Source organism: Danio aesculapii, chromosome 23 (genome assembly GCF_903798145.1).
Source record: "Danio aesculapii chromosome 23, fDanAes4.1, whole genome shotgun sequence".
Lineage (NCBI taxonomy): Eukaryota > Metazoa > Chordata > Actinopteri > Cypriniformes > Danionidae > Danio > Danio aesculapii.
The window spans coordinates 46,809,245-46,822,424 of NC_079457.1; the positions used below are offsets into that span (position 1 = coordinate 46,809,245).

Consider the following 13,180-nt stretch of genomic DNA (forward strand, 5'->3'; position numbering starts at 1 on the left):
TTAAGAATTAAAATAGGCCTAGGCTACTATAATGAAGAACCCGATCTAAAATGTAAAATTAATTAAATTGCTAAATACTCCTGACACATGAAAGTGTAAAGCCTGCAACCCACAGCACATGTGGAAAGTTATTGCGTATCATATTTAACAAACAATTACTACGAATTTATAGAATTTCTCACACGGTCATTTGAATATTAATCAGATGATGTCATTACGCTGCTGTGCCGTCAGCTAATCGTTGCATTGCTGATCATGATTGAGGATCGATAGATCTGTCCTTCACAACACACGCAGAGATCTCAGATCAGTTTATCCAGACATTTTAATCAGATTCGCGAACTTGAACCAAATTAGCCAGAGATCAGTTATCAAAATTGAATGATCCAGTATCTGCAAAATCATCTTGGATCATTTAAGCGAGGTACAAAGAACGGACCCCTGCTCACCATTTCTGTTTGTGGTCTAAACTGACAGCTGGAGGGGCGTGGTTAAGTATGTCAGCTCCGCCCACTACCTCAGACTGACCTAATCTGAGAATTTAACTGGTAACAAACAGGAAGTGCAGTTTCAGATTTCAATTCCAGATTACAAATGGCAAGGTATTTTTTTCCTTAACATGCACAGATTAATTGTTCTCCACAAAACTGAGCTAACAAAATATGGTTGGTTTTGATTTCACGCGTTCATACTATTAAAAAAAATAATAATAATAATTATAAATAAATAAAATTTAATATAAATTATTTTAAATATAAACTTTAAATTTAGTTTAGTTCACCCACATTTTTCATTTTCAAACTTTCTCTGAGAGTTGCGGTCTGAATTGTCATTGTGTAACAATAGTACTCATCAGACATTTAAAGAGACAGTTCACCCATGAATTAAAATAACTTCCTCATCCTCCACTTGTTCAAAACCTCTGAGTTTCTTTATTCTGTTGAACACAAATGAAGATACACTGGAAGTCATTGGCGGTTCTTTCCAGAATTCTTCAAAGTATTTTTTTTTCGATCGATGTCAATGGCTATTTTCCTTGCAGCATTCTTCACAAGATCTTGTTTTGTGTTTAACAAAACAAAAAGAAACACAAAGTTTGCAAATCACTTGAGCGTGAGTGAATGGAGGTTAAAATTTTGAGTTTACCATCTGTGGAAACGCTTTGGTTGACATTCTCCCTTTGTACGTGTAATCAGAGGGGGAAAGCCCCGCCCACTAGTGACCATCTCTCCCTCATTAGCATTAGAACATTAGTCTTGTTTTCGAATCTGCCACTATGCTGACACACAGGCATCTGTAGCCCCGCCCTCTTTTGAAAAGCACACAATATCATTTGCATTTAAAGCAACAGCTACCAAAACAGCACAATCATGATCCTAAAGCCTAAATGAGTTATAAAACATTGTGTAGTATTGTGAAACTTACTCTAGGGACATCAGAGACTTATTTTACATCTGTAAAAAGGGGCAGAATAGACTCATTTGAAGGAGCTCATTATCATTTTAAATCTTCATACTTTATCTCTCTTCATTAAACCACTGGGTTTCACACGTTGCATTTTTTAAACGTTTAATTGTAATCCAATTTAGTATGACTGCTTATTTCACATTTTATTGGGGGTCAGAATAAGTGAGGTTTAATTTTGACATAAAATGTAGAAGTTATGCTGACTGATAGCAGAACATTATTTCAACATTAGTTTAACAATTAACTCATCAATATAAAAAAAAAGTACTATTTATTTACTTTTAATGAGCTTTCTGTCTGTGTAGATAGAGAGTTGCACCAAAATCTCATCTTTGTTGAGTAATTTATGTTTACAGAAAACTTAAATGTAAAGCTTTACACTTCATCTCAGCAGATCAGTCATTGCGCACCGCTTTAAGAAGATCCCGGTTGCAGGCAAAAGATCTGGTCCTCCGCTTTCCTGCGCAGCCTCTGAAATCTGGAAGTGAATATCAAGACTTTCAATAAAAGGCGCTTATTCAATGCAAATGTGAATTAAATAATCATCAAGATTACAAAAAGTGTACTCGGACGTTTCCATTAAACGAACCACCTAATCCTCATAACCAGAATACCCTTCTCTTTCTTCATCCAGCTCTTATCTTTTCTTCTTTCATTTCAGTTGTTTTTTTAACCTAGTTTATTTTGTTCTACATTTTCCTTGTTTTTTCTTTTGGTTTCCAATTTCATTTTATTTATTTCCATTTCACCTTGTTTTTTTTCCCCACATCTCGTTTTATCAGTCTTTCTCTTTGATCCCCCCCCCCCCCCTTGTTATCTTTCCTTCTTTAATGCATTTCTTTAGTTGTGATTTGCATATATTTCTTCATAGGCTCTACAGTATGTGACAGACATGGTGTCTGTACCATGAAGTTTGAGTTTACTCTGCAACAATTCTGAGCTTTACACACCATAAAAGGTAGCTTAGCTGCTCTATAATACCATGGCAAAGAGCGATTAAACTCAAGCTGCCTTCATGTTTCCTAAAACCCAAGATTGGTGCAAACTTAACCGGCTAGCCAGCTAATCCAGCTTCATGGTACAGGCCACTGATCTTCTCAGGCTTCCCTAATTTACAAAACATCAAACTTCAGATCTCACCTGTGAAGTTGGAGTCTTGCACTGGACTTTCTGAATCATCCTGTACATTTACAAGAAAAAAGCAAACAAACACTTTGTATAGTGATGAACTTCGTGTTATCTCTTGGCATTACTGAATGCTCTGCTGTAAATCTGAATTAGAGCCATACGTGTGCTGAGATCCTGAGTGCAGGAGCTTTCAGACCAGTGGAGTCCTCAGGGACGGTCAATCCATCTGCTGAGAGAATAACAGCAGTCCGTGATGTGCAGACTCACATCAGGCCCAGTATGAGCCAATAGTATGTTCCTGCAAAACCAGAGAGGCTTGAACGCGTTACTAGGACTCTAGTTTTACCCCTGTTGTTCCTGATCTATTCAGTAGGGGGTGAAAGATATACTTAATAAATCTGAAGTTATGCTTACCTTGCACATTCATACTTAACGATGTGTTTGACATTGTTTTGCCATGTTTCCAGTGAGTTGGGTTACGGTAAGGCCATATAATATGGAGTCCTAGAAATGCGCTCTTAAAACTGCAGCCTCTCCTCTAATTGTGCAGGAACGCACTTCACATACAAGCAGATCCAGATACTGTACTGTTGTGGTGTTTTGTGCTGCGATTCAGACGTTTGCAGTGGTCAGCCGAGCGGATCTCCTCCATCAGCAGCTCATGCAGACTGCTCTGCTCTTTAGGCTTCAGGCCCATCTTACGCTCGGAGACCTGAGGAGATGAAGAGATCCACTGAAAACCACAGCAAAACCTGCCTTTTGAGAAATCTGAGGATGCAGAAGCAAACACTGGTTTAAAAACTCAAAGGTAACCCGTAGGGAGGGACTGGGTGATTGGATGAGAGGAGATGAATTGTAAAGTGGCTGTGTATAAGAGTGGACTGTGGCATAATGAAAGATCTGCTGCTTTCATAACAGGCAGGGCAGGCGTGTCCATAGAGGCAACCAAGGTGGCAGAATAGAGAGGGCGGCGTCCGCGACACCTCCCTCACCACCCGTGTCCTCAGTCGTATCTGCAACCCCACCCCCCGGATCTTCAATTCCATCCGCAACAAACCTATCCACCCCTCCGGGTAACTTTCATTTTCACTTTCGGGTTGAGGGAGCAGCAGTTCAGCTTGCTCTGGCCCTAATAACAGGCCACGCTAGTCTCTCATCAACAGTTTCTTCAGTGTTTTTCTCGTCTTACTTTGCTTCATACTACCATGATAATAAGGGTACTTTACTCATCCATCAACATGATTTCTGCAGGAGTCCGAAGGATGAAGACCACAGCTCTATCTTCAAACTACACTTTTGTTTGTGGCGAGTACACGCCCTCTAGTGGCCAAAATTAAATACTGTGCCTTTAAAGGGGCAGTTTACACATAACTGAACTCGGTCAATCATGAACCTCTATTTGTTCCAAACCTGTTTGTTTTCCTTCTGCTGAAAGGGGTGTCCGTTCTTCATACCTCGCTTAAATGATCTAAGATGATTCGGCAGATCCTGGATCTTTTAATCTTGATAACTGATCTCTGGCTAATTTGGTTCTCCAAACAAGTTCATGAATCAGATAACAATGTCTGGATGAACTGATCTGAGATTGCTGCATGTGTTGTGAATGACAGATCTATCGATCCTCAAAATCCTGATCAGCAATGCAACGATTGGCTGACGGAACAGCAGCGTAATGACATCATCTGATTAATATTCAGTTATCAATGCGAGCTAAATTACATAAAATTCGTAGTCAACGATTTGTTAAATGTGATGCACAATAACTTTCAACCTTTGTTTTGGGCTAAATGCTTTACACACAATTTGTTTATTTTTACAGTTAGAGCGGATTTTCTTTATTATAGTAGCTGGTTTCTTAATCGGTGTAAAGAATAACTGGATGTTTAAATTAATTTTGCATGACAAAAGCATTTTGATAAAGGTGTCTGCAACTTTTGTGAAGCATCAAAATCACCGTCATATTAACTGTCAAAACATGTTCATGACTGCATTAATGTATCATTCCTTTAAAAAATAAAATAAAGTAAAGAGTTGCAAATTGTGAATGTCTTATACAAAATTGTACTAAATCGATTGTACGCGTTTCTATCAAGGTTTGTATCTAAAAAGTTCATATCAAATTTGCTCTTTGAACCACCAGGTGGCAGTCTTTGTACTTTTATTTCAGAGTGCAGATTGCGCAAGTTTTATTAAAATATTTTTTTTGACTAATATAAATAAATATATAATCTTTGCTTGAAATGACCCGATCTAATCCTGTTTATATGAAATGAGCAGGTTTGAGCTACCAGAACTGTTGCTATGACAACAACTCTCGGATGAGTTTTGAAGAACGAAACGATCCTGGATCATGTCAAATCGTCAATAACCAAATCCAGCTAACTAAGTAATCCACGTATAAAGAACAGACCACGGGGTGCGGGTTTTATTTTTGTGCTCCTCCTCTCATCTTTTAATCACAACTAATGTTTAAAAGGGGCGTGACTACACATCTCACCCAATCTGTCAAACAAATGAGAGAAAGACACCGTTCCAGAGCAGATGGGCAGAATTTAATTAAAGATTACCAAGACAAACATTTCTTATAGTGGATTCACTTGCACAGACTAATCATTCATGTTAAGACTAACAATGTCTACTAGTAAAATAAACTAATCTTTTTAATTTCATTCAAACTTTAATAAAAGTCAGTAACTGGTGGCAATAGCAAGTCATACTCGCACTCATTTTTAACCACCTGAGGGGGAGTAAATGACTTTTTGGGTGAACAACCCCTAATTAGCAACTTCAACACACTAATATTATATTCACTAATATACACACTAATATTAATATTATATTCTCACCGGTCGCAATTTTGGCCGTGAGCGGATGAACTCTAGAAGAGTTTGATGAGCATCTACTTTTCTTTGTCCATCTGTCACATCCTATGAATGCAAGAATATGGCCATTAGTCCAGTGAAATTAATTTGCAATCAAAAAAAAGGATATACTGACATTAGGAAAAATGACTGGAAATGAATAAAGCACAAGTGAACACACACACACACACACATACCTGAACTTTGCGGAGTGTGTAGCGGCGGCTCTGAATGTCCCGCAGGAGCTGGTGAAATGGAGGGACCTCCACAGGAACTGGACATTTCTTGACAGTCAGACTCTTTGTTGAAGGCCTCAACACCACACCTTTGCTCAGCTCATCCACCAGATCCTTCCACAGAGACCCCTGCAATGGAAACAACACAAACCTTTTCTCCTTCAAGTTGAAAATAATAATAAAAACAGTGTAAATTGGGATTTTTTGGATTTAATTCTGCTTACCCAGTCTGTGCACACTTTTGAAACTATTTGGGTCTCGGATTCCAGCAGTTTCTGCAGACTCTGTTGAGAGCACGCAACATAGAAGAAATGACATGTTACTCCTAAAAACACCACAGGCCTGGTGCATAAAGCCGGTTTGGGTTTTTACCCAGGTATGGTTGTATTTAGTTAGACCAAACTAAATAAAAAAAAAAAAGGTGGGTTGGTTTTGATTGGGCTCCACCTCCATGTTAGCTTGTGCTATATTGCTAACCTGCTCCAAGTGGAGGTTTTATTCTGGGTTCCAGATTGCAAACCCAAACTGAACCAATCAGCTTTGAGTAAAGTGAGATTTAAAGCTGATGCTCAACGCCACTCCCAGTCCCTGTGCATCTATTTGCTCCACATTAGCCTTTGAACAATTTTTTTTTTTGCTAAAATAGTCTTCTTACTAATAATTTATTTATATGAATTAAAATTACTTAAAATTTTCAAGTAGTTTTTAATTGCTAACTGATATTATTAATGGCTATACAATTAAAAAGATCCTTTAAAAATATATATTTAAATTTACTTTAATATATTTATTCATTTTCCTTCGGCTTAGTCCCTTATTTATCAGGGGTTGCCACAGTGGAATGACCTGCCAACTATACTGGCATACCTGGAGAAAACCCACGCCAACACAGGGAGAGCATGCAAACTACACACAGAAATGCCAACTGACCCAGCCCGGACTCGAACCAGCGACCTTCATGCTGTGAGGCGATAGTGCTAACCACTGAGCCACCTTTACTTAAAATAAAACTTAAAATCTTTTGTGATCCTACATTATTAAAGTGCCCCATTATGCATTATAAAAAGGTCATGGATTGGCTTTGGGGGGTCTCCAACAACAGGCTGATACTTTTCCAAACCTCCTCCTCATATCTGGCACCTAAACTCTGGAACAGACTTCCTAGTACAGTTAGGGAGACACACACACACTTGATCCATTAACTGAAGACAAATCTTTCTGCATTAGCAAACATGTTTAAGTACTGAGCAGAGGCCTTTCTCCAAGCAATTAAAGCCCTGTTTTGGTCCTAGATCAATGTGCTTCAGGGTTGGAACTTATGTTTTTATTTTTATGCGATATACTGTATATTCTGATACGAATACAATATAACCAGATGGTTTGAGTAGCCCCATTTGGAAAGAATTCATTTAGTATTTGACTGATTGGGATTATGTAGGGGAGCTAAACTGCATGCAACATAAGCAAATGACAAGCACAGATAAACACAGCAAATATAAAAGTGTTTCAGGTTGAGAAATTGAATAATCAGACGTAAAATAACACTGTATAATCTTCATGGTGTAAATAACTCAATGTATATTTACTGAAGCCACATGGTACAATTTCTTGCGCCTGAATGCTTTAAGGAGCCCCTATTATGGGGTTTTGAAAATGACCTCCTATGCAGTGTGTGACAGCTCTAAGTGAATGAAAGCATCCAGCTGAGAGTTAAATCCGAAAGTGCACTGTGTTTAAAACTATCGATCCCTAAAGGAAAGAGTCAACTCGGAGTCGAATAGATGATTTGTCTTGTGTTCGGATCTTTTGCCTGCTTGTATCGACGTTGATTATGTGCAGTGCATAATTTCTGAATTGCGAGGTCCCGGAACAGATCTGGGTAATGGATCCAGCATGTTACCCGAGGATGTACGGGTGTCATGCATGAAAGTGGAGAGCAGGGGGGGTGTAATGCGGGCCGTTGGATGGCGGAGGGGTGTCGTGGACGAAAGTGAAGAGGGTTAGGGAGTTGCGGAAAAAAGTGAACAGTGGAAGGGCGAGGTGGGTGGTTGAGGAGGGGGATCGGTAATCACATTTCAGAGGTGCCAGAGCTGGAGTGTTACGGCACACATTTAACCCTGGTTAAGTGGTAAATCTTTATGGGCTATTCACATATTTTCTGTTCTTGATATTCTGCTGTTTTTAGTTGCTCTGGCCAACATCAGCTATTCCTACACACGCGTGGCTCGGTCGGATTTCAAAATAGTTTTTGCCACTGTGTGGATTAATACTGAATGCGTGTCATTGCTATTAATTTGGGTTAGGGTTAAGAGTAAAGTAATATGCTGGTGTTTAACTGCATTGCTTTATTGCATTACTGCATTGGGCTCTCACACACTCCGTGTGCTACTTCATAGCCGTGGTGGGCGATTCTCTCTGTCTCATGCTGAACCCAGTCGACCAATCACAACAGACTGGGTCAATCGGATCAATCACCGCAGATTAATGCCACGCAAAGGAGGAGTTTGGGAACAAACTAAAAATCACTGAACAAATCATATGGGAGTCATTGGGATAATTAGGTAAAAATAAATGCATAAGACAATGAAAGTGTTTGTTGACCTTGCGTGAAAATCCACTTGTTGTTGGAGACCCCCAAAACCAAAATATGACCTTTAATGCATAATAGGGGCTCCTTAAACTCTCTTGAAGTGCTTACAGCATAATAACGGTCCTTGCAAAACACATGCAAATATCAAACTGTCCCTCTATTAGTTTAACTTTACAGTGGCTCCATACATCTCATTGTGGTCCTCAAATATAATCCTGACTCCACCCTGACCATCCTGCGTGTTATTAATGAATGCCCGCACTGTAACATCAGTGCTGAAGAGGTATAATGGCAGTTTGCTTTAATTAAACCAAACCTTTACAAACGTGAAGAAACTCTTGAGATTGCTGCATTTTATTTACAAATAACAACAACAACAACAAAAAAACCCTCTACAGGTCTGCCTTTTAAGTCGCTCACCTTCCTGGACTGCTGAACGATCTGCAGATACTGGAAAAGCTCAGCACTGTGCAGGAACAGACTGCGGCACACGCTCTTATAGTGCTGATCAGCCTGAGCGGGGTCACGCAGACGCTTCTTACAGACCTGACACAAACAACACAGCACTCCTGCTTTAGTGCATCTGGCTCCTGCGAATGGCCAGATGGAGTGATGTCAGCATACCTGGATGACATCAGCGATGGAGCAGACAGGCTGACGGCAGGTCACTCTGGTCATTTGACACAGCAGGATCTCCAGCGTCTCGCTCAGCTCTCGCTCCACCTGCGTCTCCAGACCCCAGTCCAGACTCAGGTACACTAGACGACCCACAAACTCTACCGCCTCAACACACACACACACACACACACACACACACACACACGTTCCTTTATCCTGGTGGGGACTATCATAGACAATCTTCCCCCTACCCCAACCCCTAAACCCAACTCACAGGAAACTACAGTTTTACATTTTCAAAAGATATCATTGTGTGCATGTTTGCCCATGGGGACCTCAATTGTGTAATTCACTTGAATCTAAACTATCATTAAAGTTAGAAAAGATTTAAGTGGTTGTGAGTAAATGTTTAATTGGAAGCTATCGGAGTATGGCTGTTTGTAAAGCCTTGTGAAGCTAAAAAACTTGCCTATAGCACCATCTGCTGTTAAAAACTGTCCTAGAGCTCCATCTGTTTTTAAAAACTAGCCTAGAGCCGCACAAGTTGTTAAAAACTAGCCTAGAGCAGTGTTTCCCAACCCTGTTCCTGGAGGCACACCAACAGTACATATTTTGGATGTCTCCCTTTTCTGACCCATTAACTTCAGGTATTGGAGTCTCTTCTGATGTAATGATAAGTTGATTCAGGTGTGTTTGATTAGGGAGAGGTTGAAAATGTGTACTGTTGGTGTGTCTTCAGGAACAGGGTTGGGAACCACTGGCCTAGAGCACCATCTGCTGTTTAAAAACTATCCTAGAGCGCCTTCTACGGTTCAAAACTAGCCTAGAGCGCCACCTGTTGTTATAAACTACCCTAGAGCATCGTCTGCTGTTAAAAACTAGCCTAGAGCGTCGTCTGCTGTTAAAAACAAGCCTAGAGCGCCATCTGTTGTTTAAAACAAGCCTAGAGCGCCATCTGTTGTTATAAACTACCCTAGAGCGTCATCTGCTGTCCAAAACTACCCTAGAGGGTCGTCTGCTGTTAAAAACTAGCCTAGAGCGTGGTCTGCTGTTATAAACTAGCCTAGAGCGCCATCTGTTGTTTAAAACAAGCCTAGAGCGCCATCTGTTGTAATAAACTACCCTAGAGCGTCATCTGCTGTCCAAAACTACCCTAGAGCGTCGTCTGCTGTTAAAAACTAGCCTAGAGCGTCGTCTGCTGTTAAAAACTAGCCTAGAGCACCATCTGTTGTTTAAAACAAGCCTAGAGCGCCATCTGTTGTTATAAACTACCCTAGAGCGTCATCTGCTGTCCAAAACTACCCTAGAGCGTCGTCTGCTGTTAAAAACTAGCCTAGAGCGTCGTCTGCTGTTAAAAACTAGCCTAGAGCGTCGTCTGCTGTTAAAAACTAGCCTAGAGCGTCGTCTGCTGTTAAAAACTAGCCTAGAGCGTCATCTGCTGTTTAAAACTACCGTAGAGCGCCATCTGTTGTTATAAACTACACTAGAGCATCGTCTGCTGTTAAAAACTAGCCTAGAGCGCCATCTGCTGTTAAAAACCAAGTTAAAAAGGCCAGAATCAATTGAAGAGAACCAGATTGGGCCAGATCAACGTGAAAATGTTCATCTTTAAGCATTTGGTGCTGTAATGAACGGCAACAATCTGAATATTGCTAAAAAGGCACTCGAAATGTTTCTAGAATAAATAAATAATAATTCTGTGTGATTTATAAGCATGTTTACCCATGGAGAACTAAATTTGTCCACACAGTGACAAGTCCCCATGAGTCATGTGAATTTAGGTTTAATTCCCCACCTCAACGCACACACAGACATGAACCGATGTATCCGATCATGCATCTGAAAACAGCATCACATACCTGCTCCTCTGTCTCGATGATGAGGGAATCACCTGCAGACGAGAGAGAGAGAGAGAGAGAGAGAGAGAGAGAGAGAGAGAGATTATTACATTATACAGTTATCATGATCTCAATGATAAAATCATAATAATGATGTTCTAATTGACTTTGATTAATGTAAACGCTCCTGTAATTCACTTAAACCTAAAATAATGATTAAAAATAATACATTTAGGAAAGTTAAGTGTTGTGTAAGGAATTGGAAGCAATCAGAGTATGGCTGTTTGTAAAGCATACAGCGCCCTCTACTGTTAAAAACTAGCCCAACCTAAAGTCACAAAATGATCTGCCAACTCAATACATGTATTGAGTAATTCACAAGGGATGTTTAACAGAGAGATGATTTTATTTTTTTACATTTTTTAAAACAAGTTAATATCCAATTTCTTCTTTGATCTTTGCCATGAAGACAATACAATATATTTTACTGGTTATTTTGCAAGATACTAGTATTCAGCTTAAAGTGCAGATTAAAGGCTTGAGTAATAATGCTGTACATCACAGCTATAAATAACATGGCAAACAAATTCACATTCAAAACCGATTTAAGTATATATTTGTGAAGACCCATCCGCTTTGCTGAGATTAAACTTTTTTTTCCTCAACATTAAAAGGATGAATTATTCCAGACTTCTGACTGGTGCAGGAATCAGTTCTGCTTTTAAACAGTGACTCACTGTAATGCATAACTGTAAATGCAATCTCACAGATACTGTGCTTAACTTACTGAGAACATTAATCATCAAGTCTAGATGTCCAAATTAAATGAAGTGCATTTAATAAAATTACTTAAATGTTAAAAATCCAAATGTAAAAGGTTCAATTTCAATAGTGGATCAAAACAAAGCACAATAGCTGTAACTTGTTTAAAATTCCTGCTAAAACAAACACGACCATCATATCTTTAAGCCTGATTTACAGAGGATTACAACAGATTGTGCCAAAAAATCGTGTCGTGCAAATTCAGAACAGTAACATTAATCATCTTCTGACATTTAAAGACAATTTACCTCCTTAACAGTCAATTTTCAGTACATAAAAGTAAATGGTCCTACATATTGCATCCAGTCAGCAATGACAAGCTACACACAAGATGCATATATCACCAAGTTACTGTAGGCTACTGTAAATGACCATAGTGTTTCTCGTGGTAGTGTTCTCACCGGTAATACTGCTGACCGGCCTAAGGGAGACGCTGCCGTCGGCGGACAGTAAAACACCGTCGGCGGCCGCAGACACGACAGTCCTCAGGGTGTGATGAGAGAACAGCGAGCAAAGCTGGAAACCCAGAGCCCAGGCCTGCTCCTCACTGAGCGGCTGATCCTGGACCTGCAGCAGCTCCTCCAGAGACATAAGCTGACCACAGGACAACATCTGTCCGTACAGACACAACTCCATCATCCGCAGAGCCGCTGTTCTGTCGAAGTGCCCTACCAAAAAGATCTTTCCTTGAAGATGACACAAACAACAAGAAATCCTAATGAAAATATCACTTCGACGATAACAGATACAAAACGTGTCCACTTCTAGACGCTTCTCAGCTCTTCTTCTCAGTATTGATTAATCTAATTAACTGCACCTGAGGAATGAATCGGTTTGTCCAGTTTTGTAGAGTTCAGAACGTTGAGTCACTTCTAAAGAATCGGTTCTTTCAGACCGTTTGATCCAAACAAGACGAATAACGTTACTATATAACGATAAATATGAAATTAGTTATGTATTATATGCACAAATATATGACTGTAAAGCATTCTATAGAAAATATTAATTTAAATTAGAGATCTGTGAGGGCTTTCTCATTCATGCTGAGCAATGTGTTCAGAACGGTGAGTCATTTCTAATGAATTGTTTCATTTAGACCGGTTCATCAAAACAAGACGACTACTATAACGATAAATATAAAATGAGTTATATATTATATGCTCAAATATATGATTGTATAGCATTCTATAGAAAATATTAATTTAAAAGAGATCTGTGAGGGGTTCAGCATTCTCATTTACGCTGAGCACTAAGTGTTGAGAACGGTGAGTCACTTCCAATGATTCGATTTCTTCAGACCGGTTCATCAAAACAAACGACTACTAACTATAACGATAAATATAAAATGAGTTATATATTATTTGTCAATTTTTTAACATCCTTCATTTGTTAGCAACACCAGTCTTCCAACAATCCAATCAGTTCCCAAAAAACGAAATCATGCACTACCCTATAATCTTCTACAAATTTCAGGACTGTTTCAAGTTGATGTACGTCATAATAGCAAAAAAAGACAATCTTAACTCCAGTATGACGACGACTTTCAACACAGTTTTGAAAATGTTGGCCCATTCATTCCTCTGACCATTCTACATTATTAGTTTTCCTCCTGGAAATCAG

The 13,180-nt window shown here is 39.4% G+C and overlaps 1 protein-coding gene across 1 annotated transcript in view; it reads right to left on the reverse strand.

The window, feature by feature from the left end:
* Positions 1-12,269, reverse strand: part of zgc:114123 (uncharacterized protein LOC569174 homolog) — a 20,298-nt gene extending 8,029 nt beyond the window's left edge. Inside the window, 11 exon segments of the mRNA XM_056449713.1 lie at positions 1,878-1,945; positions 2,608-2,647; positions 2,757-2,821; positions 3,184-3,307; positions 5,442-5,522; positions 5,654-5,821; positions 5,917-5,976; positions 8,703-8,828; positions 8,907-9,065; positions 10,760-10,791; positions 11,962-12,269. Coding sequence (XP_056305688.1) covers positions 1,878-1,945; positions 2,608-2,647; positions 2,757-2,821; positions 3,184-3,307; positions 5,442-5,522; positions 5,654-5,821; positions 5,917-5,976; positions 8,703-8,828; positions 8,907-9,065; positions 10,760-10,791; positions 11,962-12,199 — 1,161 coding nt within the window. The 5' untranslated portion in view covers positions 12,200-12,269.
* Between the last annotated feature and the right edge of the window lie 911 nt (positions 12,270-13,180).